This window comes from Phoca vitulina, unplaced genomic scaffold, assembly GCF_004348235.1.
Source record: "Phoca vitulina isolate PV1807 unplaced genomic scaffold, GSC_HSeal_1.0 scaffold36, whole genome shotgun sequence".
Lineage (NCBI taxonomy): Eukaryota > Metazoa > Chordata > Mammalia > Carnivora > Phocidae > Phoca > Phoca vitulina.
This window is the reverse complement of record NW_022589739.1, coordinates 200,664-228,177: the sequence shown is the minus strand read 5'-3', so window position 1 is coordinate 228,177 and position 27,514 is coordinate 200,664. Positions and strand designations below refer to the sequence as shown.

General features: G+C 45.3%; 1 protein-coding gene across 8 annotated transcripts in view; it reads right to left on the bottom strand.

The window, feature by feature from the left end:
• The window catches only part of SERGEF (secretion regulating guanine nucleotide exchange factor), a 218,889-nt gene that overhangs the window by 82,412 nt on the left and 108,963 nt on the right, over nucleotides 1-27,514 (bottom strand). For 7 of the 8 annotated variants that reach the window (XR_004302126.1, XM_032427357.1, XR_004302132.1 and 4 more), the window contains one exon: nucleotides 1,353-1,389. Coding sequence is in view for 1 of the 8 variants with exons in the window: in XM_032427357.1 (XP_032283248.1) it covers nucleotides 1,353-1,389 (37 nt within the window). In the remaining 7 variants the exon portion in view is untranslated. Of the gene's footprint in view, nucleotides 1-153; nucleotides 295-1,352; nucleotides 1,390-27,514 lie in introns of those variants that run through there. The other variant, XR_004302127.1, reaches the window with a different exon arrangement.

Below are 27,514 nucleotides of genomic sequence, written 5' to 3'. Positions count from 1 at the left end.
GAGCTCGTCTTCATCACACCCAGGCTGGAGCAGTGCCGGTACCCAGTGTCTGGTGCGGCTGCAAAGCATGCAGGTCCGCCGTTACATTTTCTCTCTCCGTCTCTGACTCCAGCCCAGCTTACTCCCCACCCCCTCTGCTGGCTGGCAGCCCACCTCCTCAGCTGTCCTTGGTTCTGCCTCGTTGCACAGCACGTTCGGGCCTACTGCTGTCACCGCAGGCGGCTGGGCCAGGCTAAGCTCGATTCAGAAAACAGTGCTCGAGTCTCTGCCGAGTACCAGGCATTGCTCTGGGTGCTGCAAATAGGCAGGAAACAAAAGGAAAACGCAGGGGTCTTGCCCTTCAGAACCTGAGTCAGAGGCTGGGAGACAAGTAGCCTGGAACAGAAATCACCAACAGAAGGCAGGCAGTGATGGGTTTGTAATAGGATCCTAAAATATCAGAGCAGGAGGGAACCTTGATTTTCTGTTTTCACCCCTCCATTTTTCAGATGGGGAGCCAAAGCCCAGAGGAGGGCAATTAGAACAAATATCAGATAATAACAAGGAACATTTCTAAAACCCTTACTAGGAGCTAAGCACTGCTCTATGTGCTTTATATATATTAACTCCTAGAAGGTAGTTGCTACCACCCTCCCGTGGAGGGGTTAAGTACCTTGTCCAAGTTCACACAACTAGTAAGTGGAAGCCTGTATTGAACTCAGGCAGTCGGGCCCTCCCGACACTCGTGTCTCTTTAATGCACTGTGATACGGAGACTAGTCTACCTGGAGAAGTAATGAGGAAGCTTCTTGAAGGAATTACTCATAGGCCTAATCATAAAAACAGTGACCCGTGGTTATCCAAAACCAATTAAGAGGAAACCTCAACCAATCAGAAGGTTGGCTTCATCTGAGAGTTCCTGAGTGTCACGGAATACAAGGCAGTGGGGGGCAGTGAGCAGAGCCCCATATTTCCAAAGAAAGAGGAAAGAACTTGGAATAAGGGATTTATTCAGAGAAACAAGAGCAGCCCAGTCCTCTTCCCTTTTTATGTCTGGCTTTCTACACATGATGTCCCTGGTCTGTAAAATCTTTAATATCCTCAAATGCCACTGCCTGGGGCAGGGAGGCCAGCTGAGGTACCTTAAAAAGACACTCAATGATGTGGATAGAAATTTTTAGAAAAGGGGCTTCTAGTAAAGCCTTGGGCAATCAAAGACTTCCACTTCCTAGAATCTCCCCCAACATGTACACACACACACACACACACACACACACACACAGAGGCACCCTGGCCTTTGATTAATCCAAAGTCCTCTCTAACTGCCACAGGAGTTTCAGAACACACATAGTTCTCAGTATACTAATTACTTACCAATCACTGCCAGATTATGCTCTGAGCCACAGGAGACCTATAAAAAGAAAAAAAAATAAGGTATATTAGAGAAAGAAAATTCCTTGTCCAAGGAAAAGCGCTTGACTTTTTCTCATCTGCTCACTGTCTCTTTCACCCTCCAGCCTCATAAAGAACATGACATGTACTCTCATACCTCTGGGACTTTGCACGTGTGGGTCCTCTGTTTGGGATGCCCTCTCCTCAAACTGCCTAGAAAACTTCCACTCATCCTTTAAAGGCTCAATGTGTCCACTCAGACTCCTTTGCTTCCAGGCAGACTCAAATACTCCCTTCATTATGCAACTTATCTGTACCCTTTTGTTATGCAACTTATCTGTACCCCATCGTAGCAATTCTCTTGTTGCCTTTTACACTTGCTCCTGTCTCTTCACTAGACTGCATGTGTCTTGAGAACAGGCCTGAGTCTCATTCACCTCTGGACTGTACAAGGTCTGGGACTCAGTTAACATCTGCTAAGTGAGAGAATGAATGAAAAAACCAAGTACATAAAAGAAAAAATACCTACTACATTAGAGACAAAGAATCATGGGGGTTCTGAATCTAGTGTTTTCACCCAGCAAGCAGCACTTCCTGCCTTTCAGTCTACTCATCCCAGCTGCAGCCAGGAGGAAGTGAGTGGGAATATAAAAGCATAAGTGCTTCCCCAGGTACTAATTAAAAGAAACTCTGGACTCTGGAGAAGCATCCTGTGACCTTTATCAGGATGCTCACTTTAGCTCCTGGCAAGAGGAAGGCTTCAGGTCCCCGTGGAACATCAGTGCCGCAAGGGCCCTGGAGATCATCTAGTCCAATCTTTCTACGTTGTGAGGAGACAACAGAGGCTTGGTAAGAGGAAAGAACTTGCCTCAGGTAACGGAGCAAGCGTCCGTCAAAACAAGGACTAGAGCATCCCCGAATCTCCAGAGGCTCACGCTAGTTCCCTTCTTGAGGCTGTAGCTTCTCACCCCTTCCCAGTGAAAACCACTTGGAAGTGATATTCAAAGGTCACTAGCATGGGCCCCTGACAGTCAAGGTAACAGGCTCAAAAGGCATTTGAGTATCGGAGGCCTAATACACTGGTAGGTGAGAAGGGTCAGCAACGCTTCTGAGACTTTTGTCTTTGTAAAAGCTGTGTGCTCCTGATCTCAGCTTCTGGAGGAAACAGAGAGGCCAGCACTTAGGTGAACTCCCTGACAGTGTCTGGCAAAGAAGCACGTACATATTTTGCCCCAGTCAGTATTTCCAGGTGTCTAGTCTCTGCATTCCCTTGAGGCAGGCTCAGTGCCTGATTTATCTGCGGGGTTCCACCATCCCCTGCCCAGGACCATACACACAGCACAAGTTCACCATGTGCCTCCTGGTGACACTGAGGCTGCGTCCCGAGGTTCTGTTACAGGAAGCTGCTTAGGTTGAGGAACTGGAAAATACTTAGATGTCTAGCAACAGGGGAATGCTTATGTAAATTACGGTGGAGCCATCTGATGGACTACTATGTAGCCTTGAAAAATAATGCTTACAATAAAGAAAAACCCTCATGATATCCTATGAACTGAAAAATCACAGGAAAACTGTATATGTAATATGATCTCGACTCTGTAATAAAACACAAACAAAAGACTGGAAGAAGATACATCAAAAGTTCATAGTGACAGCCTCGGGGCTAGGAATGAGGTATGCATTATAAGTATGGTTTTTCCTTTTGCTTTTTCTATGCTCTCTAAATTTTATATAGTAATCTTATAATCAGAAAAAATTTATTAAAAATAAATACAATGTACCTACTACAAAGGAAAAATAATAAATAAATATGGCTATAAAATAAATATGCCACAAAATCTGATATGTTCTGAAGTTGTGGGGAAAAAGATTTGAAGGAACTATAACTAATAACAATGGTAGTTGCATCGTGATGGTAGGATTATAAGATACTTTTTCTTCTCGTCTCTGTTTTTCAAACCGTCTTTAACTGTGATGGTAGCAGTAGTGGTGGGAGAAGCAGTAACAGCAGGATTTAAAGTCACCATATATTGAGGACGTATAAAACCCAAGCAGCATGCCAAGGCACTCTGCAAACATAATCTCACCTTAATCATCCCAACAATCCTTTCAGGGAGGTCTGACCGTGCTTATTTTAGAGATAAGAAAACTGAGGCCCATACTGCATTAAGTAACTTTCTTGGCTAGCTGGTGGCAGCAGCAGAACTAACTCCCAGGTCTGCCTGATCTCCAAGCTGCTGTTCTGTACTGCTAGATGTTACCTTTGTTTTTTAAAGATAAAGTTATTTCATTTTACAAACTGCGGACAGAGAAAGGGCCCACCTCTGACTGCCAGGGGTCCCCCTGGGGCTGCGGACTACAGAGCTGACCAACCTGGAGGACCAGGGGCTTGCAGAAACAAGCCATTGACAAATGCCAGTATCAGGCAGTAGGTGCTGCCCTGAATTAATGAGCGAGGCCCTGCTGAATGGAGTTTGTCAAGGCAGGGTAGAGCTGGAAGCTCAAAGCCCCCTGCTGCTTCTTGCTCTCTGTGCACTGGCATACAGGTCAGGAGACTGAACACCACAGGCCACAAAATCCCAGGGCTACGCTCCTTCAGCAAGATCGTATCAATGACCATTTGCTTCATATTGCTCCTGTCAGCATCTACCCACTCCCCAGCTGCAGGCAGCTTTCTAGAAGACTCTGTTAACAATGGCAGCATGCCCAGGAGAAAGAGGTTCAGAGCCAGGAAGCCAGGTGAGTCCTAGGTCCTCTGCTTTCTGGCTCTGAGACCTTTGGCAAGATATTTAACTGCTCGGGCCTCAGTCTTCTCAGGTGTAACAAGTAGATAATAGCGTCACCCCGTCTGCCTCACAGAATTGCCAGAGGACAAACGAGACTATCCATCCCCTTGCAGCCATTTGTCTCACTTTCCTTACATATAAATCTGAATGTCACGCCCCTATTCAAAGCCCTTCACCGGCTCCCCGTGGTAGCTTTCAAGGCCCGCATGAGTAGGTCCGTGTTTAGCTCTCTGGCCTCACTTCTTCTCTCTGCTACTCATGAACCCTCAACCCAAATAACACACTCCCTTTTTTTTCCATTCACACTACATTACATTTTCTCTAACAACATAAGGCAATTTCAGGCTTTTACGAACACTATTTTCCTTGACTTGAATTCCCTCTCTCCCACTGTCTACCCAGTTAAATCCTTTAAGATTGCCCAAACATCACCTCCTGGAAAAGACTTCCCTGACTCTGGAAGCAGACCCATCTGCTCCGCCCTACCGACTCCCACAGCACTACGCATCGCGGCCTTATCCCACAGGAGACGTCTCTTTACGAAGCGGGCCTGTGTGAAGCACTTCTGTCCCTCAGGCGTCCAGCAGAGTGCCTCCCCAGGAATGTCTCTGTCACACAGCCCAAGCAGACAGGGCATGGATTTGGGGGGGGTAGGGGTACAAAGATGAGGGGGCCCACAGGAGTGAGATGATCCCCAAAAAAGTGTAAGAAGCGGTGTGGCCACTACAGCCCAATGGGAGCCAGGTGCTGAGATGCACAGCGAGGGCAGGAAGGCACCGGGTGCGACAAGAAGTGTTGAGGTGATGGGAGCCTGAAAAGCGATAGTAGGATTGTTTCAGGGACTCCCGCCTATGGCAAAGTTCAGCAGACCAGCAAAGGAGGTCAGTCCTGGGAGACGGGAGCCCCGCTACAGAGGAAGTAGGGTCCAGCTGGCTGACTGGGGCCTTCAGGAGAAGGGGGCACACCTCCCCACAGGTGAGGGGACCAAAAGTGGCTATGGAAACCTGTCCTGACTCGGTGCTGCTCAAACACTACAGGGGTCCGCTCTGTTCAGGTCCCTCAGCCAAAGGATGCAGAGCCGCAGGAAACAACTTCCAAACCCCCAGCTGCCACGGGGCCAAGATCTCCCTACGAGCCTCCTGCCAGGCTAGACTCCATCAGTTCTTGTGAAGAGCGTCGCAACTCCCCCGGGGGCTGGATCCCACTAAGGACAGCTGGACAGGGATGAACTGACTGGTGGTAGATGCCCAGGGAATATGTGCTCGCTTCGGCAGCACAAAGACTGAAATCAGAACGATACGAGAGTAGATGCCCAGAGAATATATGCTGAATGCATTAATGGGTTAAATGAATGAATAACTAAATGAATAAGCAAAAACTGGATGAATGTGAACACACCTGCCAAATGCTACATGTGAGTACTCTAGCTCTGGGCACTACTGTTGTACCACTTCTAAAAACAGGTGACTGTCCCTTACTGACTGCTTATGGCCAGCCACCTGACTGCTTTGCCTGTATTATTTACTTATGCCAACGCGAGCAGATAGGTTCTTTTGTTACAACTGTTTTTACAAACGGGGCAATTGGGGTTCAGAGAGTACAGTAACATGCCCAGTCTCTTACAGCTAGTGGAGGTGCAGGATTCTATGATCTTTCAGATTCAACTTTTCTGTCCTCCCAATCGTTGGCAAACAGGATGGAAATAAACCACCCACCCAGTTCCAGTTCCTTATATCCGGAAACCATGTGCCTATTAGCAAGGGATCTTAAGCTGGGGCAGCCCTAGACTTACAAGGCCCAGATATCTTCCTGGGGCTTGGAGGGCCCACCTGCAGACCAATCAATAAGCTGCTCCAGAGCTTTTTCTTTGGGGGAAATGGCTGTAAAGTGGCAACAAAGCTTCGCCCCTGCCCTCCCTAGCAGGTAACTCCGACAGACTGTTCAACTCTGAATGTGGGGGGCGGGGGGGCAAGCAGGGAAGGTGTGTGTGTCCGGGACTCAGGGGAAGTGGCACTGAGATCTCCAAGAGAGGATACGGGGCGCCTGGGCCAGTCCCGCGCCACCGGCCAGGAACCACCCTCCTCTTCCTAGGAGCAGCCCCCGGCAGCCGTGGGACCAGCCGGAGCACAGCCACAGCGGCCTGCGGGGCCTTCTGATTGGTTCCCGCCCTGTGCCAATGGGCCCGTGTGCCCCGCGGATGCCATGGCAACCAGGCGCCTGGCGGAGGCGGGCCATTCCCGGGACTCGGAGGAGGGATTCGAAGCCTGGGCTCTGCGCCGCCGCCGGAGTCTTTGGCAGGCACCACCGCCCGGAGGAGAAGCGTGTTGGGAGCAGCTCCAGAAAGGCAGCCTCCCGACGGCGGGAGTTAACAGGGAAGGGAATGGGTGCCTCAGTGCAGCCTTTGCTAGAACTCCGCCCAAACCCAGTTGCCGTGTGTGTAGAACTCTGAGGAGACAACTGGGATTTCCAAACCTGTTAGAAAAGCAGGCTGGGAGGGCTGGGCATGTTTTACAGGCAAACTGCTGTCCTGTCAGCCAACGGAGTTTTACCCTGAGGCTCAGAAATAGCCCCAAATGGAGGTCATCGAGGCAGGAGAGAAGCAGCACCGTTGCTTGCTTTTGGAAGTACCTAGCCTTGTTGCAAAGATACTTCTAACTCCTTTGTGAGGCTTCAACTTTTAACTGAAGCCTAGATGTCAAAGGAGGCCCAAAAATAAGAGGCTCCATCTGTCCTCCAACTCCAAGTCCCATTGATTGGGTTCCCAAAGAACCCATTTTCCGTGTAAAGCCAATTCCTTTCTTTCAAAGTACATTTTATACGTAAGAGGCTTAAAGTAGGTTCTCCTACTTCCTCAGAGAGATTGGGATGGGGAGGGAGGGAGCTAAAATTTGGTAAATGCCTGGATGCCAGGCATGTGGCATCATAGAATTTCACTCTACCTGCACAGCCTCACATCCTCACAGCTACTCTGGGAAGTGGGAATCTGCGTCCCTACTCAACAGGTCAGCAAACTCAGAAGAGCTAAATCACTTGTCCCAAGTCACAAGGGGCTAAACACCCAAGTCAGCCTTGATCCAAAGCCTCTGAGCTTCACCACCATACATACTGTCCCTCCTCTTCTGACACTGGTACCAGATCACCCCCATCACTGAGGCTCAAACTCTCAAGTGGCAGCTCTATCTCCTACTCTGTCTCCATCCTGTTAGTTCTGCCTTCTCAAAGACTCTCAAATCTATGTCTTGATCTCCAGCTGCTCCATCTTCAGTCCTTTTCACTCCAGCCTGGACTCTTTTTTTTTTTTTTTTTTAAGATTTATTTTATTTATTTTAGAGAGAGAGAGCATGGGAGCAGGGGCAGAAGAGGGAGAGAATTCTCAAGCAGACTCGCCACTGAGCATGGAGCCCCAATGTGGGGCTCGGTCCCAGGACCCTGAGATCATAACCTGAGTCAAAACCGAGTCTGACGCTCAACCTACTGAGACACCCAGGTGCCCCCCACCCTGGACTCTTTTAAGAGCCACCTAAATGACTTCAAGCTTTCTTCTGTCATGTCATAATCTGATTTTTTTTTTTTTAATTTGGAAGTTGTCATAGTCTCAAAGACTCCTAACAACTTCCTACCAAACCTGATCTCTCTCTCTCCTTTGCTACATAGAAACCTACTAGCCCATCAACACAAGTAGCTTCTCTGTCCCTGGGAAATCTAATTCCCCACTTTTGTACCTTTATTTGCACCATTCTCCCTTCTCCATATCATTATGAACCCGACCAAGCCTACATGACTCAGTTCCAAACCCACTGCCTTGAGGAAGCCTCCCAGATCTTCTCTCAAACCCTAGCACTTGCCTTGGCTAAAGTTTCCTTTTGTCAGCTCTCCTTTGTCAACTATTAATAATTTGGGCACTGGGGTAGGGCAAGTCTCCCCAGTCAGTGCGGGGTAGCAGTTATAGAACCAGAAGACCTGGATGTGAGTCCTGGCCCTGCCACTTCCTGGTCCTGTAGCCTTGGGCAAATCTCCTTGCCTCTCTGGACTTCAGTTCCCTCATCTTTAAAACGGAATAGTAACAACCAAATAGATCTCATACATACTAAAACCCATTCATGCCCCCCCGCCATCTACAGAATAAAATTTACTTTGAGCTTGACACTGTTCTGCAGATATGTGTCCACAATATATAAAAATATATGATTTGGGAACATATAAAAGGAACTGGCATGGGTTCATTTCCCTTTTCAACAGAGTTCCTCCATTGGCAAAAAAAGGAGAGGGCTTAAGAAATGTCTGCTGAATTCAAATATAATATGCACAATTAAACTAGCAGACACTCAGAAATGCTTGCTTTCCCCACTTAAAGGGAATTCCTTTCTCCTAAGTTGCCATGTTGATACCAGGAACTCCTGTTTCCTGTGGCCAACCTAACTGGTGTGGATGGACTATGGATGGACACCCGTCTCAGAAGAGGTTAACGTATAGATTGGCTATAGCCTGTGAAGTGGCCTAATGGGAAAATTCTGCCTGCAAGGGGTGCTAGGGAGTGAGTCCTCTAGTCGGTAGCTGGAGCAGTGGCTGGAAGAAACAGACACGAGGTTAATAGAAGGAGCAGTTACAGGTAGAAGAGCCAGACAGCAGGAGCAGTCAAAGTAGAGAAGAGGAGCTAAGTCACTAGAATGTGAGATTTCTTGATTCTACTGCTGAGGGCGTAAGAAGGTCTAGGTTTTTGAGGTGGCTTGTGTTCTATATGACCTTCTAGTTGTTCTTTTATGAGATATTCACTTTACCTATTTTCCGTACTTATACCCATTCTTACAATTCTAAAGTAACCTAAAACTACCTCTGATCCTTACTAAAAGCACCTAATGCAACAATGCATCTAGACTTCAGAAAAGGCACACCATTAAGTTACTTATACCCTTGAGAACAACACGGAACCATGTGAGCCGAACAAGCAACCTCAAATACAGGTAATTAATAGAATCAGGCCAGTTAAACATCTTATAGCATCTTTCTCAAAAACAACTGAACTCTTGCCCAGTAATAGCCAAGACTGGCTGAAATTTAAAAAGACTGCCAATACCAAGTGCTGGTGAGGATGTGGAATAACTGGAAAACGCTTACACTGCTGGCAGGAATATAAATTCAACAACTGCTCTGAAAAACTATTTGGCATTATCTACCAAAGCTAAACATAGATTGATATAGATAGATATATAGATGCCAGGAGACCCAGGTACCCAAAATGAATGATTACTTCGTTCCATCCAAAGACATGTATAAAAATGTTCATAGCAGTTTTATTCATAATAAAATAAAAACATAAAATTAACCAAATATTCATCATCAGTAGAATGGATAAAATGTGGTATTCAGAATACTTTATAACAATGGGGGAAAAACTGCTATTCACAACATGGATAAATCTTCAAGAATCTTGGTGAACAAAAAAAACCAGACACAGAAAGATAAACAGTGTGTGACTACTTTACGTGAAGCTCAAAAATAGGCAAAACTTATTTCAAATAAATAATATAACTGTTCTGAAGAGGGAAAAAGTAACCAATCCTAGTAACTTTTTAAAAAAGATTTATTTTTTTAAAGATTTTATTTAGTTGAGAGAGAAAGAGAGAGATCAGGAGCAGCAGGGAAGGGTAGAGGGAGTCTTCCCCGCTGAGCAAGGAGCTTACATGGGACTCGATCCCAGGACCCTGGGATCATGACCTGAGCTGAAGGCAGACGCTTAACTGACTGAGCCACCCAGGTGCCACTATTTATTTTATTTTAGAGAGAGAAAGAGAGCATGTGCATGTGTGCATGTGAGTGAGCAGGAGGGAGGAGCAAAGGGAGAGGGAGAGAATCCCAAGCAGACTCCCCACTGAGCATGGAGTCCCATGGGGCGTGAGGGGCCTCAATCCCAGAACCCTGAAATCATGACCTCAGCTGAAATCAAGAGTCAGATGCTTAACCGACTGAGCCACCCAGGCGCACCCCCTAGTAACTTTTAAACAAGTTCTTTGACTTTCTTCCATCTAAAAACAAAACAAAAAAAAAACTGTAAAAAAAAAAATCTTTAACTTTACTTAGTGGATTCATTTTTTTTTTCCATAGTAGTATACATGTATCAACTATGAAAGTATTTTGTATGTATTGTAGGACTGTGCAACTGAGGAAATATGTTAATGACTCTGGGAGCCAGAGTTTTCACTATAGACGAAGGAAACACAAATATGGAATAAGGGATGGCAAAGAGGAACACTGTGGACATTGGATTTGAATGAGAGGTATCAGTGTGAACTCATAGTTTCACACACACACACACACACACACACACACACACAGGTTGAGTTCAACCAATATGACATTTCCTAGAAGCAATGACACCCCAGCAGTGATAAGTTCACTTGGTGACCAATTTTGGCTTTTAAATACTATTTGACTAAGAGGAATCAGAGCTCCTTGGAGAAATGGCTGATTCTAGGATTGGGACAGGGAAAGAACAATTGGAGCCCGGAACATCTATTTGTGCCAGGAAGTAAGGAACTGATCAAAAGATGACAGGGAAATATCAAAAGGATACCAGGTTTTCCTGAAGGGTTTTCCACTGGCTAAATCAGGGAGAATTTGAATATCAGAATGAATAATGACAGTAGTAGATTATGACTCACTGAATAAAATAAAAATTTATAAGTACTTCTTGAATAATAAATAAATAGGGGAACAGGAAAAGCTCTTCCTTAGAGTACGATGTCAAAAGTAATAAATGTAAAAGGAATAATTTGGAAAGAAAATAATTTTGCAATAATAATAGTTAATTCAAGCAAGAATCATGAATGCATGTTGAAATTACTGGGCAAAAGTCTAAAGAGGAACAGAATACTTACATAGTTTCAGAGTATCTCTTCACAGATCTTTTTTGTTTTAAAGATTTTATTTATTTATTTGACAGAGAGAGACAGAGTGAGAGAGGGAACACAAGCAGGGGGAGTGGGAGAGGGAGAAGCAGGCTTCCAGCTGAGCAGGGAGCCCAATGCAGGGCTTGATCCCAGGACCCTGGGATCATGACCTGAGCCGAAGGCAGATGCTTAACGACTGAGCCACCCAGGTGCCCTCATTTCTTAATTACAAAGGAGAAATGGTAACTCTGTAGCAGAGAAAGGAGGCAGACACCACCTTACCCAAGCGATCTAAGTCAGCATCACTAAGAATGGGATAAACTGACATCAGGTGCCTCTTCGTGCAATGCATTAAAGACACAACATCACTGGGCACCTGGGTGGCTCAGATGGTTAGGCGTCTGCCTTCGGCTCAGGTCATGATCCCAGGGTCCTGAGATCGAGTCCCACATCGGGCTCCCTGCTCCTTGGGAGCCTGCTTCTCTCTCTCTCTGTCTCTCATGAATAAATAAATAAAATCTTAAAAAAAAAAAAAAAAAAAGACACAACATCACTTATTTAGCATTCCTGCCCAAAGTGCCTATGTGAAATGCAATCATGAGGGAAAATCAGATAAAACCAAATTGAGGGCCATTATACAAAACAACTGTCCTGTACCCTTAAAGAATATCAATGTCATAAAAGATAAAGACAAGCTATTCCAGATTAAAAAGACATGACAACTAAATGCAGTATATGATCCTGGGTTGGGTTCCAGATCAAAGTGAAAAATTGCCATCAAAGATATCATTGAGACAATTGGAGAAACATGATTAGATAACACTATTCTATCAACATTAAATCTTCAGAAAAGAGACAGGGGACACAAATGCACACATGGGATAAACTGTCACTCGAACCAATGTTCCTTCAGCAAGAAACCCACAGGCACACAGAAAGAGAACTAAACCTCATCCTCAGCCTCCATCACACTGAGGGAGTCCGAGAAATGGTCTGGGTCCTAGCTCTGGCCTTAGCTCTGGCCTGGAATGCTGCAGCAAGCTTCCCTGGTGCTCCTCTCCTCTCCAGTCTCTCCCTGTTCTTCCTAAAGTACACAAGGACTATTTTGCCCCACATTGCCCAAGCCCAAATTCCTTTGTCTAGTACTGAAGATCCTCCATGGTCTGGACCTAGTGTGGTCCTCCAGCCTCTGTCCCCAGTAGAATCATCCACAAATACTTGTATGTTCCACTCCTCTTCAGACCCCCAGCACAGTATCCTACCACCCCACTCCTCATCATGCTGGGCTCATGTTGCCCCCTTGGGGCAGGGAACCTTCACCATTCATCCTTGGGAAGGAGGGAGAGAGGAGAAAAGGAGAATGAAAGGGACTGCTAACATTTATTAACTACTAAATCCCATTCTAGGCACTTTATATGAATTAACTCATTATGCCTTCATTAGATAGATTAACTGAGGAACAGAGTGGTTAAACATTTTGACTAAAAACATATCGCTAGGAAGTGGCCAGGCCACATCAGAAGTAATTGCTCCCTCCTCTGGACTCTGCTACAGAAATAGCACTTATTTCTCCTATTATTAAGTGGTTCACATGTTTGTCTCTTCCCAGACTACATAGATTACAACTTTCTTAAGCATGAGGACTGTCGCATTAACCTCTTTGCTCAGTGGCTCACACCGTACCCTGCACATAGTAGGTCCTAATGACACATTTGTTGAAGTCACTCATCCATGTACCTCCCTCCCACAGCTCTTGGCTCTGAGTCCAGCACAGAGTAAGTATTCAGGAAATGCTAGATAAATGACACTGGATTTATCCTTGAACTTCCTCAGCTCCTTAACAGAGTCTCTGTAAGTAACAGTTGAATTCAGAAACTAGATTATTCTTCAGATGTTCAGAATTTGAGTCAGTGGATAAACAGAACTGCCTCCCAGGACAAGACAGGTAGATCCCACAAGGCCTGCGGAAAAGCCTGGGTGATCCCCCAGGGTGGGAACAATAAGAAAGTGAGCCCCCTAGTGTGTGAAGGGAGATAGCACAGTCCCTCCTATCTTGATTCTATCTCCAATAATAGCAACAGTAAAAAACAGCCGGACCCTGAGCCATTTGTACACAAGGCCCAAGAATGCTCCCCTTTGCTCAGCTACACAGCAGAGCCTGCTGGGCCATCGCCAGGCATGGGGCAGGAGCACCTGAACGTGGTCCCGACCAAGAGGCCAGGTGAGGCACCTCACAGAACGGATCACTTTTGCTTTTTTTGATGAGAATAAAACAAAAAAATCTAGAGGCCCATATTCTAAAGCGTTATTCTTTCTGGGATTAAAAAGTCAAGCATGCAGATAAGATGTGACAGAGATCAAAGCTCATCATAACAAGTGTGCGCACTACAACAACGAGCACAGCACTACGATGATGATTGCATCTGCTGCAACGGGGGCCACGTGACCCAGCCGGCCGGACTTCCTTCCCAAGTGCCGCCCCACAAGTCAGCAGTCTGATGAGTGCTCCTGGCCTGTCCCCAGGGGCAGCCTGCTAGAACCCCACCGCCTTCACTCCAGTTCCCAGCTGAGTGACCATCTTGATCACGATGTGACTCTGCAACTTTTCTGTTCAAGACAAAGTTGAGGGTTATCAGGTTCTGTGCTGGGCTACACACATAAAATAATTTTTAAATAAAGTTTATTCATATTTTTTTCAGATTATAAAAGTAATTCACAGTATTGGCAAAAAACATATAATGAGGAAAACTTTAAAACACCTATAATCCCACCACCTACTATTAACACATGGTGTGTTTCCTTCTGATCTTTTCCTTACCAATATTGGTGTATTAATAAAATATATGTAACTTCAGAAACACAGTTGGGGTCATGCTATATATTCAGTTTTATATCATGATTTTTGCACTTAATGTTGTTTCCTATGTCATTACTTTTATTGAAATTGTGATTTTAAGGCTTTAGAGCATCATAGAAATGTACCCTAAACCCTAATTTCATTATTTCCCTACTGTTGGATACTCAGATTGCTTTCAATATTTTGCCATTATAAATTGTGTTGTGATGAACATTCTGGAACAAAAATCTTTGCCTACATCTCTGATTATTTTGCTGGCATAAATTTTCTAAAGTAGAATTATTGGATAAAGGACTGTAAACCTCTTTAAGGCACTTATACGATTCAGGCAGTACATTTTATTAGGGTCACTGACAAAACAGATCACAACCAGCAGAAAAAGAACAAAATGAGGAAAGGGTAACAATATGGAAGTAATAATATTGGCTAACATATATTGGATGTTTTTGTGACAGGGAAGGTGCTTAAGAGCTTTGCATGCATTAGCTCATGTAATCTGTGAATTAATCCTATAAAGTATGCATAGATAAGGAAACCAAGGTTCAGAGACGTTAACTGGTCCAACATCACAGTTAGTAGGTGGCAGGAATTTCAATCCAATTTCAATCCAATTACGCATGCGATTCCAAGAGAGTACACTTACTGTTCTGCTGCAACGTGTCATGTAAAAAGTAAAGGGGGAAAATGAGTGTTTTTCATCTGGAAAAGAGAAAACTTGGATGGTACAAGGGCCACAGCACAGGGAGAAGGGGAATCAGATTGCAGAATGAGATGGCAGAATGAGGATCAATGGATAGAAATGTTTAAAATGTCAAAATACACCTTAATATCAGAAAGGCCATTCTAAAAACGAAAGTCTACCAAAAATGGAAGGGCTGTCTCCAGGTGGGCCAAATTTAGTCATACAGACCCTTTAGAAACAGAGTTTTCGCCAACTGATGGCAGAAGAATCCAGCAAGATTTGAAGCACAACAAGAATCAGAGGCACTGTAGCTGGTTTTGAAGATAGAGGGGCTGTATGCAAGGACTGGGGAGCATCACTTAATTGCTGAGAGCAACCTCCGGCCAACAACCAGCAAGGAAACAGACCCTAAGTCCTATAACCAATGAGCTGAATGAATTTACAAGCAGATTCTTCTCAGAGTCTCCAGATAAGAATCCAACTCAGCTGATGTGTCGATTTGGACTTTGTGAGATCCTACCTGGCTTAGCCCACCCAGACTTCTGACCTACAGAACTATGAGCTAACAAAGAGATGCTATTTTAGGCCACTAAGTTTGTGGTAATTGATGCAGCAAGAGAAAACTAATACATAGGTAAATGGATAAACAAACTGCAGCATATCATATAATGGAACACTACTCAATAAAAAGGAACCATCTACTGATACACATAACGTGGATGAATCTCAAACACAGTGCGCTGAATGAAAGAAACCAGACACAAAAAAAGTACATACTATATTATTCCATTAATATGAAACTCTAGGAAAAACAAATCTGATTTATAGTGATAGAAAGCAGATAGACAAATCTAATTTATAGTATACAAAGGCTGGGGTCGGGGTGGGCGGGTGGACTGGTCCCATCTCCTTCCCATCTGACTTCTCGGCCTCACCTGCCCCCTCACCAGCACTGGAGTGAAGGAGGCCCGTTCACTTCTTTCCCTGCCACTCTAACAAGACAGAAGGCCCCGCTAGCCCCTAATGTGGGTAAGATGTTCTATTGAGAGCACAATTTGAAACCTTAAAACACACATTCCAAAAGGGAGTAATCAGGTTTTCAAAAAGCTATGCCACAGGGGCGCCTGGGTGGCTCAGTTGGTTAAGCGTCTGCCTTTGGCTCAGGTCGTGATCCCAGGGTCCTGGGATCGAGTCCTGCGTCAGACTCCCTGCTCAGCAGGAAGCCTGCTTCTCCCTCTCCCTCTGCCCCTGCTTGTTCTCTCTCTCTCTCTCTCTCAAATAAATAAGCTATGCCACAGATTTCTCTTGTCAAGTTCCTTTTAACAATGTGTCCCATTTATAGAGGGGCCATACTGAGAGAGTTGAATATTCCCAATAAGTTAACACTTACAAAAAGCATTTTGAATAAGTAGCAGACAGCATTGGCGACGGAGGAACTCGGGAATCCGGCCCCGCCTTCAAGCAAAACAGAGGTCAAATATCTTTGAATGAGCTGCTTGCTCCAGCAGCTCCCATGTGAGGCTGTAAACATAAGCTGCCACCTCTGCCAGGAGCTGCAGCAAGGTTCTCAGTCACAGACTGTCAGGAGGCTGCCTGCAGGAGCCCAGGGAAAAGCAGGCTTCACCTCTGGTCCTATCGCCTATTCATGCCGCGAACTTGGCCAAATTACTAAGACTGCGGAAGCCTCAATTTCCTCATCTGCATAGCTGGAATTAAAGCAATAACCTCACACGACTATCATGAGGATTGAATTCAATTACCTATATTTAGTACCTTGGACAAAGTAGACATTTCTATGCTAGTTCACTTGCCCCTTTATCTGTCTGAAGATCCGATGGCCCAGAGAAACAAGAGGGGAAGTGGGAAATTGTTGAAGCGGGGAAGCAATCTTTTTTCCCCAGACCTCTATTATCCTCCATTAAAGAAAAAAAAAATTAGAAGAGAAAACCAAACTCTTCCAAAATTTTCTGAACTTGAGTCTCTCTGAATGTGTCAGCTATGATAACTTTATGAGCAAACACACATTTTTATATTCATCAACTAGCAACAATTTTAGACCTCTACAGGGCACTTTAAAAGCACTGCATTTATTTCCATATTAATCAAAAACGGTCCTAAACAATGGCTTTTTTCCCTTTTACAATTTCAAATTTTCCATCAGTAATAATATAATTCAACATTTATTGTATGCTATGTGCCAAGTACAACACTAAGCGTCTTTATTCTCAATACCAGAAAACATCAATCTTAGCATTGGTATCATTTGGAATACATTTTAAAACTTGACCATTCTTTCTAACAGAGTCTACCTCTTTAGAGCAGCTACAAATCATCCTAACTTTCCCATCGGGTATGTGCTAATGTCTTCAAAGTGCATTTATTAGTAAAGTAAAATCTACCATTTATTCCCTAATAACCTCTTCAGCTTATTGAGTACGTGGTTCAGTGACCCTACCTGGGGCGGCCTGTCAGGAAAATGCAACATGCTTCTGACCATTCAAGTGCTTTACCCACCATAAACATTCCAACAAACATGAACTACCATTGGGATTATGTCAGTTGTAACCACCAGGTGCTCATCCCACGTAGTCTAGGTATAGTTATGTGTATGGGGCACATGCTGGGGAAATACTGAGTGGCATGGACGCTGCATCAGAAATTCAAAGATAAACAAGGTCCCTTTGAGGGCTTCATTCATCTGGACCACAAAAGGCAGCCGAGAGTTCTCTTACTAAAGAGGAAGGGCAGGGGGGCTCAGGAATGGTGACAGTAGTGATGAAGAGCACTGAGCAGAGGTGAAATAAGCAATTTACTGGCACCGGAACAAAACAGAACAAACCACCTACCATTCCCCGCCTGTTCTCCCTCCCGACCCTCCTCTTTGTGTTCGGTGCTGCTGCCGCCATCCTCGTGGTCACCTCAGAAGCACCCAGGAATCCCCCTCTCACTCATCAGTCCTGCCAACCATCAATTTCTCTAATTCTGCCTCCCTGGTTCTGCTCTTCTTCATCCGCATTGTCACTGTGCTATTTCAGACCCTCAGAACATCTGTGCTGGACAATTGCAATAGCTTCTAATTATTTCCTTTCTCTGTTGTTTCCCTTCTCTCCAATTCACTGGGTGCCCAAGGTAACCTTTCTAAATCTCAGCTTTGACTAGCGACTCCCCTGCTCAAAACCTGCCGACGGCTCCCCTGTGCCTAGAGAACAAACCATGAGTCTTTTCACCAGACATTTAAGTCCATCTGTGAACCAAATACAGCTCTCCTTTGCAGCCTGATAGCCTACTGCGTCTGCCCCCCCAAAAGAACTCTGTGTTCTGACCAAAGTGGCCCATTCACTGATGATCTCTTGTGCTACCAAGGGCATTTCCCTCTCTGTGCCTCTGTCTACACTAGTCCCCCCTTTCCTATCCTGGCCTCCCAGGTCCTCTGGTCGAATTACTGCCCATCCTTCACACTCAGTGAAGACCTACCTTCTCCATGAAGTCTCCCCTATCTCCTAGCTGGAAGAAATGTCACCATCCTCAGAATTTCTAGAGCACTGTATCTACGGTTCTTAGGACAATGGCATTTTCTTCCATTACAGCTGTGTATGTGCTTGCTCTCTCTGTCCTACCAGCCTAGAGACTTCTAGCTCCTACGTCCCACTCTACCTCTAGTACCAGGTCCACAGCATCGCAGAAGAGCACATGCTTTTTTCTCAGGGGCCTGTTCCCACATCTGTAATATGAACACAACTCAACCTAACTCACAGGAAAATCAAGGGATTAAAGGAGGTAACATATGCAAATTACCGGCACACTGCAGGTAGTCACCAAATCCCAAACCCCTTTCTTCCTTTCCACATAGCAGAGTACTTGTTGAACAAACAAAAGCTTGCGTGCTCTATATTTTGCAAAGAAAGGTTATTATATTTTTTTCACTGACGGAGGGAGAGAAGGAAGGAAGGAACAAATGAGCAAAGAATCACCAAATATGTAGGAGACGTGAGTAGCCCAGTCCGACTGGTCTGAACAACTCACACTGGGGCTGGAAGGGTAGACTATGAAGGAGCTGGAATGTTTGGGCCTGGTAGTTTCAGGAAGTTTTAAACTCAAAAGTGGGTCAGTGCTTAGCCTCCACCAGTCTGCATGATGGATGAAGAACTAAGGACCAGGAGATCACTAAGAGGCCACTACAGTGGTCGAAGGAAGAGGGCACCACCGCCTGGCTGTGGCTGGTGGCAGCCACAAGGGAGCAGACAGGAATGGCTGGATTTGTAAGGCAGGCCCAAATGAAAAAAATGACAGGGCTGGTGAGTGCTGACTGACTGCATGACTGGAGAACTCTCATCAAGCTGAGTCTCAGAGGGCTCCAAGTCTCGATAATTAGGAGGACAGAAGAACACCTGGAGAACTGAAGAATCGCTGGGAGGTGGGGAGGACATGTGGGAAGCAGCACATGCAGGAAGAACACAAGTTAATTTTTTTAGTTTGAGGTGGAAGGCAGGCAGAGATGAGGAGTTAGTGCATGGTGGTCCTGAGGGACTGAGAAACCACTTTAGAAACAAACCAAAACCTCCTTTTGTACATGAGGGCCTACCAGGATTCACTGAACAAGAATCATGTAGGACCAAGTGTCCCATACACTGACTCTAGGAGCTGAGGAGAAAGACACACAGGTGTGTCTGCCTACCCATCAGCCATCACCTGCCTGGGAGGAGGTCACTTCTTCTAGGCTGCCCTTCCTTACACTGACAAGCCATAGTACTGAAAAAAAACAGGTCCCAAGTTGTTTTATGTGCAAAGAGAAATTCAGAGAACTGGTGTCTTCTCCAAATAAAGGCTTCTGTGGACAAAATAAAGTGCATTTCCAGCCTAAAATCTAGCTGGCATTAGTATCCAAAAATTTATGAGCCGGGTAACCTAGGGTTAGCCACTTAAACTCTCTGGGTCTTGGGTGTTTTATTTCTTAAGGGCAATAACAGTATCTCACATGCCAGAAAGAACCAGAAGATTTCAGGAGGTCTCACAGTTCTGAGATCTTCAATTCAGTACTGAGGCTAAATCCTGCCGGTCAGACTCCAATCTCTCAGAACCCCTGGACAGTGACTCACTGCAGAAGCCTCTGTGGCGTGGAGATGGGGAGAAACCTGGCAAAAGCACAGGGGCAGAGATTCCAACTGCCAGGTCCCTGTCACAAGAAGATACAGCTAGAATATTAAAGCTGGCCCAGGGACAGAAGATAATTAATCTTCAAAGCAATAAAAATATTTAATTCATTCATCTGAGAGAAATGACAAGAGAGAAGATAGATATTTGCTTTTTCGCTCTCTGTTCTGACAAGGTTGCTCTGGATGGATCATAGAAACGTTTAATGAACATTAATAGAAGAGCCTGAGATGCAAACAAGTAAATGATGATGGGGCCTGGGTGGCAAGCAGTGAAAGCTACAACCAGGGCAGACATTTCCAGAGCAGAGCTTTGGGAAGAGAAACTTATCTGCAGTAGTTCAGGTGACAACAGAAGGGAGTAGATGGGGATGGATATGTGGGAAATTGCAGAGGTGGAATCCTAGGATTTGATAACTGGATGGATGGATATGAAAGGAAGGAAGAGGCACACGGAAGCTGCCTGAGCTTCCTAACCAGCATCAGAACCAGGAAGTCACCAAAGTAAGTAAGAGGACAGCCACACAGAGAGAAGGAAAGGGGAGTCTCTAGGTCTTGCGGACAGTGTTAAAGGACCAGACAACAGTCATCAGCAGTGAGCGCTACAATCCCTCCTTCACCTCAGCCTTACGGCCTTTGAAGGAATGACCACAAAGCACCAGAACTGTCAGCCCACATCTGCTCTGTGGCCAGAACAGGGGAGCAGATGTCTAGGGTCAGGAAAGTATATTCAGGGAAGTGTTCAGGGGCTGAGAGTAGCAAAGCGGGGAAGAGGAGAAAATGTAGGAAGTCCACTGCTTTAGACCCTTTACTGGTTTTGTTTCTCATATACCTTCTTCCTTAGGGAGGGCCGATGAGGGCTCCAAGAAACAGAAAAGCATTTCCAGTGCTGGAAATGGGAGCCTGGGCCACAGCCTGAACCAGCGGAGCAGGGAAGGGGGTGGTCCTCAGGGAAAGGAGCCTGGGTTCTCCAAGCTGCCCTTGGCAACAGCCAACATGAATGCTTGAAGACTAAGGACCGCTCTTAAGCATCCTATACCAAGGAGGCTATGGGCAGGGGTGCACAAGTTCAGGAAAAGACTATGCAGAGAGCCTCCATGACGGCTGGGCATCCACTGTGCCTGCAGCCCTGCCTTTCGCCTCCCTTTATGTAACCCTGCAAGGAAGAGAGGAGATGTGACAAACTTCAAATTATACTCTCCAGCTTTTCTCTGTCTATTCCAACCACTTCTATGAAATGTTCAGATGATGCTCATTCTGATGACAAGTCCTAGTATGACCCCAAAATGAGAATATATGGAAATTTCTATGAATGTGCCAGCCTCTGGGTAGAAACCTGCCTAAGCATCAAGAAGCATTTCATCTTTCCTTCCCTCCCTTCCCCTCACCCATTTCTTTCTTTCTTTCTGCAAATGCCAACTAGATGCAAGGCCTACTAATTTACAAATGAATATAGCTTCCAAGACCAGGGAAATTATTTAAAGGCATTTAAAACCACAGGCTCTGACCCAAAATAAAATAAGTAAAATAAAGTGAAATAAAATAAAAGGGAACCTCTGCTTTGAAGAGGTCTGGATCTGATCTGGCCACCTGACTTCCACGGCCATCAAAGTTTGATTTCACAGCCAGAATGCCTTGTGTCTGCTGAGCATGTTCTTCTGCTCACTCCACTTAGCTCAAGCCACAGACTACTTGACATTTGAATTGTCAACTGTCTTCCAGAGCATGTTGGCTCTGAAGTTGGCTTTGAAAGATCCTGTGCAAATGGTTCACTTGATAAGCAAACTTTGGTATGTCTATCAGAAAATGGGTATACATTTCTGCATTTCAATTGTAACGTCAGTACTTGGTCTGAAGACAGAATTCCTCATACTGAATTGAGACCATCCAAAAGATTCAGGGAAAATTACTAGGGAGACTGTTTTATTCCCACCCTCTGATTTCTCCTCAAAAAGGAAAGAGATGCTGTACAGAATTTAAATGGTCTAACAAAAGTTGTCTTTAAAGCAAATTTCAGTAAATTTAAGTATACTTCATTGAAAACAATTTTCAGTCAAAATAAGCCCAATTTTCTCACAAAATAACATAAAAGTACAATGGCCTGGATTTCTGCTACACTCAGCTTTTCTGTCTGTGAGAATTTGAGCCCTCGCTCTGAGGCAAGACCCATTCCTACCAAATATTCTTGGGGAGGCAACAGCCCCACTGAAAAACCAGTTCTGGCCTGATCTGGCTTGGCCTAGGAAGGAAAGGATATGACTGTCTAGCAGGGATCTGAGTGACCTAGGAATCTGATGCCAGCAGGACCCAGGTTCTCTCCTTAATGGTAATTGATAGGTAGAGACCATTGGGCATCTCTGAGCTCACATGAGAGGAGTCGGAAAGCAGATGACAGGAGTGGAATCTCGAAGGAGGACGTGGATGTTCTGAGAGCCCCATCTGAAATGAGGACAAGTGCATAACTGGGCACAGTGTGGTTAGAATAGCATTGGGCTGGCCTCCGTTTCAGTCTCCTCCTCTCTGTGCCTTCATTTGTCCATCTATAAAACAAGGAGCTTAGATGAACAGGTCCTTAGGGCCCAGTCAGCTCTAATGTGAGGAGATAGATTCCAGCCCCAGATGACTGCAGAGGTCTCCAGCCTCCACAGGACAGTCCTGAGACCAGTGTGGGTAGGCCACCAGCATCTTCCCCTCATTTATTCCTATCTTGACCCAATTCATTGCTCAAAGCCTAGCTCAAATGCCATTGTCTTTAAGAAGCTCCCCCTGACCCTTCTGACAAATCATTCACTCCTCCCTCTAGGAGCTCCTGATTTGTCTTGGTGCTCAGCACTGAGCCTTTCAGAGATTAATGCCATATAATTGGGTGGCAGTGGAGGGGAGGGGGACTGGAGAGAAACAAATGGAAACGCAACTCTTTCCTCTTCACTGTGTAGAACTCTCAAACCCAGTTCCAGCTCTCTGAAAAACCCAGCTCTGGAGAACCAAGAGACTCGCTTCATGATTTGGAATACCAATGGCTAAAGATTCCATCTGAACCAATCTTTGGCTTTTTAATTGAGAAAAACGCCATTCCTGAGCTTTGCAGGTATAAAAGCTTTGTGGTCTGGAGAGAAATAGAAGGCAAAATGGCCACAGGAACAATCACCTGCAAAGGCGGGGAGGGGGGGCTGCAGTGCAGGGCTGGGGGGGCGGGGCGCTCGGGGGCTCAGGCTCTGGGAGACAGTGCCATGCCGTGGCCACCTGCCGCCTCTGCGCGGCCTTCAGCAGCCGCTGCAGGTACAGGAGGCCGTTTCCTGACCCAGTTTTCTCCCCAATCTCTATTGAGCTGTTCGCTGGTGATGCTCCTGGCATGCCAATCAGATACTGCAGCCTGCAGTGCAGTTTGCTACAACAAACTCACAGTTCCTAGTAAATTCAGTGGAAAAGTACTGTGTCAAGCAGCCTAATTAAACTGACGTAATTTCCACAGCCATACACTTTTATCAAATAAGAAAAAAAAAAAAAACCACTCAGGGGAAAAGGAAAAAGGAAAGAAATTGTGTCTTTCAGAACTTAAGACATTGGCTGTGGTGGTGATGCATTTGAAGACTGATGCTGCTCGGCGTCACTGGAGCCCAGCTGTCCAAGCCTTGGGTCCTGGGGGAGACCTTGGACAATGCTGGCAAGAGCAGGAGGCATCAAGTCTGGTGGCCCTTCTATCCCTCACTCACGCTGTGACCTTGGACAAGCTACTTCCATTCTCCTGGGAAAAGGGGGACTATCAAACTATACTGTCATTAAAACAGCCTGTTCTTTATTCTCCAGACTGTCAAACTGTCAAACTTATGACCAAAAAAAATGTACTTTCATGGGACTGGTGAAACAAGAGCTGAACTAGAAGGCCTCGATTTGGTCCCAGTTCTGCCACTAGCTAATTGTGACCTTGGCAAACCATATCACCCCCAGAGACTTCAAAGTCCTCATCTGCAAAATGAGGATGAACTGGATGAACTCTAAGGTTCCTTCCGATGCCAGTGCTCTATTCTATTCCATAAAAGACTAAATTGGTCAGCGCGACCATGGAGAGGACAGTTCCAAATGTCACCAACCTGGAGCATTTCAATATACCCACACCAGGCTCCCTTTTCTCTTGATGGGAATTAGTTACATGTTCTTTCCCACTGTATTTAAAGATTTTCTGTCCTAAAAATGCAAGAGAGATACTTGCCTCCTTCCTCCTTTAGAGGTAACTCAACAAATAAGGTCACCTTTTATCTCACTCCTCCCCAGGAACCACTCTGAAAAGAGGATGGCACCACCCAGGCAGAGGGGGAGCGAGGGTTCCCTAGGTGGACATTTGAGTGACACCTCTTGGTTGACCTGTGGTGCCACTCAGGTTTCCAAATGCAAACTGAAAGAATGCCTTGGCCATTGATCAAGAAATGATAAGGGGAGGGTTAGCCAAAAGAAGAAGGACCTTGCAGGGAGAATGGGGTACGAGAAGAGGGATGGGTAAACACAGCCAAACCAGGAATCAAACATCAGATTTCTCTTCTCACAGTAGAAAGGGACTGCATGTAGGAGAAGGCAAGGTAGACAAATGTAAGGGTGAGGCAAAACAGCATGCATCCTCTTAACTGTAGGGGTTAAGTTGATCAGCCATCAGCCCTAGAAATCCTACCTTCCTTATATTCTGCAACCACTTACTTCTCTCCTTTATCACTGCCATACCTTCGCTCAAGTTCTCAACTCAGGCCTCAATCACTTCTGACTTTTTTTTTTTTTTGGACTCACTTCTTGTCTATGTCTCTCTCTAACCCATCCTTCTCCCTGGCATCATAGTGATCTTTCTAAAACACTATTCTAAACAAGTCTCACCTCTACTTTAGATCTTTCCATGACCCCTCATCACCTTCAGAACAAACTAAGAGCCCTGCACAGTCTGGTTCCAGATTACTTCTCCTGCCTCATCCTCACCATCCCTACAATCTCTGTTCCAGTGAGGCTAAAACGCTTGCAGGCCCCTAAACACACAGCTTCATATGGCTCATTCTGCCTGGCACTCTGCCCTCCTCCCTACAGATCACCACCACCACCACTCACTCTAAGTCAACTTGAACTTATCCCTTAGGACTCAGTTCAGACATGATCTCTTCCAAGAAGACTTCTCTGACACCCCCAAATCTGGGTGATGTGTCCCTCCTATGTTCCCACAAACATCTTTTGTTTATGCCCTCATAACCATTACCATAGTGGATTGTAAAGGGCTCCCGATTCTTTAGTCTCCTCAACCATGCTTTAACATCTTGGAAACACACCCCTCCCCCCTACCCCCTGCCTGTACCTAAATACAGTGCCTGACACAGGCACTCCAAAAGTAGCTGATGAATAAATGAATGAGTAAATAAATAAATGTGGGAAACTAAACCTACCTCAAAGGAGGGGGAGCCTTAGTATATCAAAGAAGTAAGACTCACAGGAAGAACCATAAGAACTATGGGACAGATCAAGAGAAAAAAGACAAGTGACAAAGCAGGGTCTAAGGTTCAGACCAAAGATAAACCTGACAGTGGGAAAAATAAAGGCAGAGACCAGTGGGAGCTCTAGCTAGGGGAGATAGATGGAGTTCCATAGTCAGCATGGGAAGTCACAAAAGAATCTCAGGGTCTGAGAGGAATAAACTTCCTGCTGGAATCTATGGAACTCTCCCAAGACTAAAAAGGTATAGAAGCAGCAGAGAAAGTAATAAATAGTTTAGCCTGGAATCACAGAAAAAACCTGGGGTTAAAGCCAGAACAAGCCTAGGCAGATCAAAGAGAAGATACTGGTAGGAGAGGCCAGGAGGTACAATGGAAAGAGAACAGGCTTTGGAACATATACCATTCATTCCACCAGGTGCTCCAGCACTTACCAGCTCCATGACCTTGGAAAAGCCAAGCCTTTTCTCTAGGAACCTTAGATTCTTCGTTGGTAAAAACTGGAACACAGCACCCATTTCACAGAACTGTTTAAAGAAACACATGAGGGATGCTATACTTTGTAAATGAAAAGAATAATGTAACGGAAGCCTATTATTATGAGTGTTGACCAGAAGCTGTGCCTCTTCTGTCTCAAGGCATCTAGTGCTTATAAGTTGTTCCAGATTTCTTGTGAAGGGGACAAATGCATGTTGATAAATGAACATATTCCAAGATATGAGGGACCTGATATGTTACCATTCCCAGAGGGAGATGCTGCTGGAAAAGGCAATGCTTAATCCAAAGGAATGGCACAAGTAATGATCAACTTGTAAGCTAGATCGGGGCCCAGCAGGGATGACACAGAATAATCTGTTATTTTGTGTAAATGGCATAGTATGGATGTCTTACTGATGAAATGGGTAAGGTATCATTATATTACTAGATTTGTACAGAAGATAAGCCAGAACTACATCTGTAAGAAATGGAGTGTCAAGAGTGTCATCCAAATAGTGATCATCCTGAGTGTGTCCCTCAAATTGGAAAAATAGAAACCAGGTTCTCTGGCCTATGACACAAAAATGTCAAGGTGTCCAAGAAGGAGCTTCTAACAAATTAGCGTTCAGATTGGACCCTCCACATAAGCAAGAGGTTGCAGCTAGAAAACAGAGGATCAGGTCAGAGTCAAGGGCACTGTACCCAAGCCCTGGGCCAAGAGATACAGTGTCTTGGCCTGAATGAGCCAGTCCGCTTCAGCTTCTCCTCCCCTTTGCTGAGTCTCCTTTGGCTCCCTCACTGTGGTTCAGACAAGTCTTTACAACAGTGCCAGCAGCCTGCCTCAGCTGTTCTCAGGGGACTCAGAGGAAGGTCTGTGTCTAAGCTTGGACCAGGGTGTTAAAGGAGGTCTACAGCTCCCCCAAGACCCAAAAGGGAGGGTGAGATCAGAGGGTCAGAAGTAGGACCACTTGCCACCTGCGCACACTTGGAAATTTTCCCTTCAGGGATAAATTTTATAAGTTTTTTGTTTGTTTTACTAATAAACTGATGGGAATTTGTCTCATTGCACGAAGCCTTCCTAATACCTTGCAAATCATATACCATTCATTCATTCATTCCACATTTATAAAGCACCTACTGCCCAGCATAGGCAAAGGGGAAACAGAAAAAACAATGAGAAAGGACACATGCCCTCAGAAGACATCCGAGGTAGATGGAGAGAGGAGGGAGGCCAGCAGGGCCTCGTGGACTCAGGGAGAGGGGAGAAAAAGTGCAGAACTGGAGCTGGATCTTAAAAAAGTAGAAATATTTGGATGAAAGCTGGGGAAGAAAAACAGTGCTTCAAGATCACGGCAGGATTCATTCACAAAATTATCGCACACCTACTCTGTGCCAGGCGCCGTGAGCCTGAGATGAGTAACCCACAACAACAACAAACACTTGGAGGGCTTCACCTGCAGCAGGTAAGGTTCCAAGCACTTTACCTGAATTAACTCACTTAATCCTCCCCAAATTCCTATATAGTAAGTTACTGTTATTATCCTCCTTTTACAGGTGAGGAAAATGAGGCACAGAGATGTTGAGTGACTTGTCCGAGTGGCAGAGCCAGGACTCAGACCTAGGCTGTCTGGCTCTGGGCCACTCTTTTTTTTTTAAACCTTTGAAAAACATTTTATTGAGTTATAATTGATATATACGTATTTAACATGTACAATCTGATAAGTTTTGACGTATGTATAAAGCCAGCAAAACCCTCACTACAATCAAGACAGGGGGAGCGTATCCATCACCCAAAGTTTCCTCATACAGCTCTGGGCAGTTGTAATGATAACTCATCAGTAGAAAC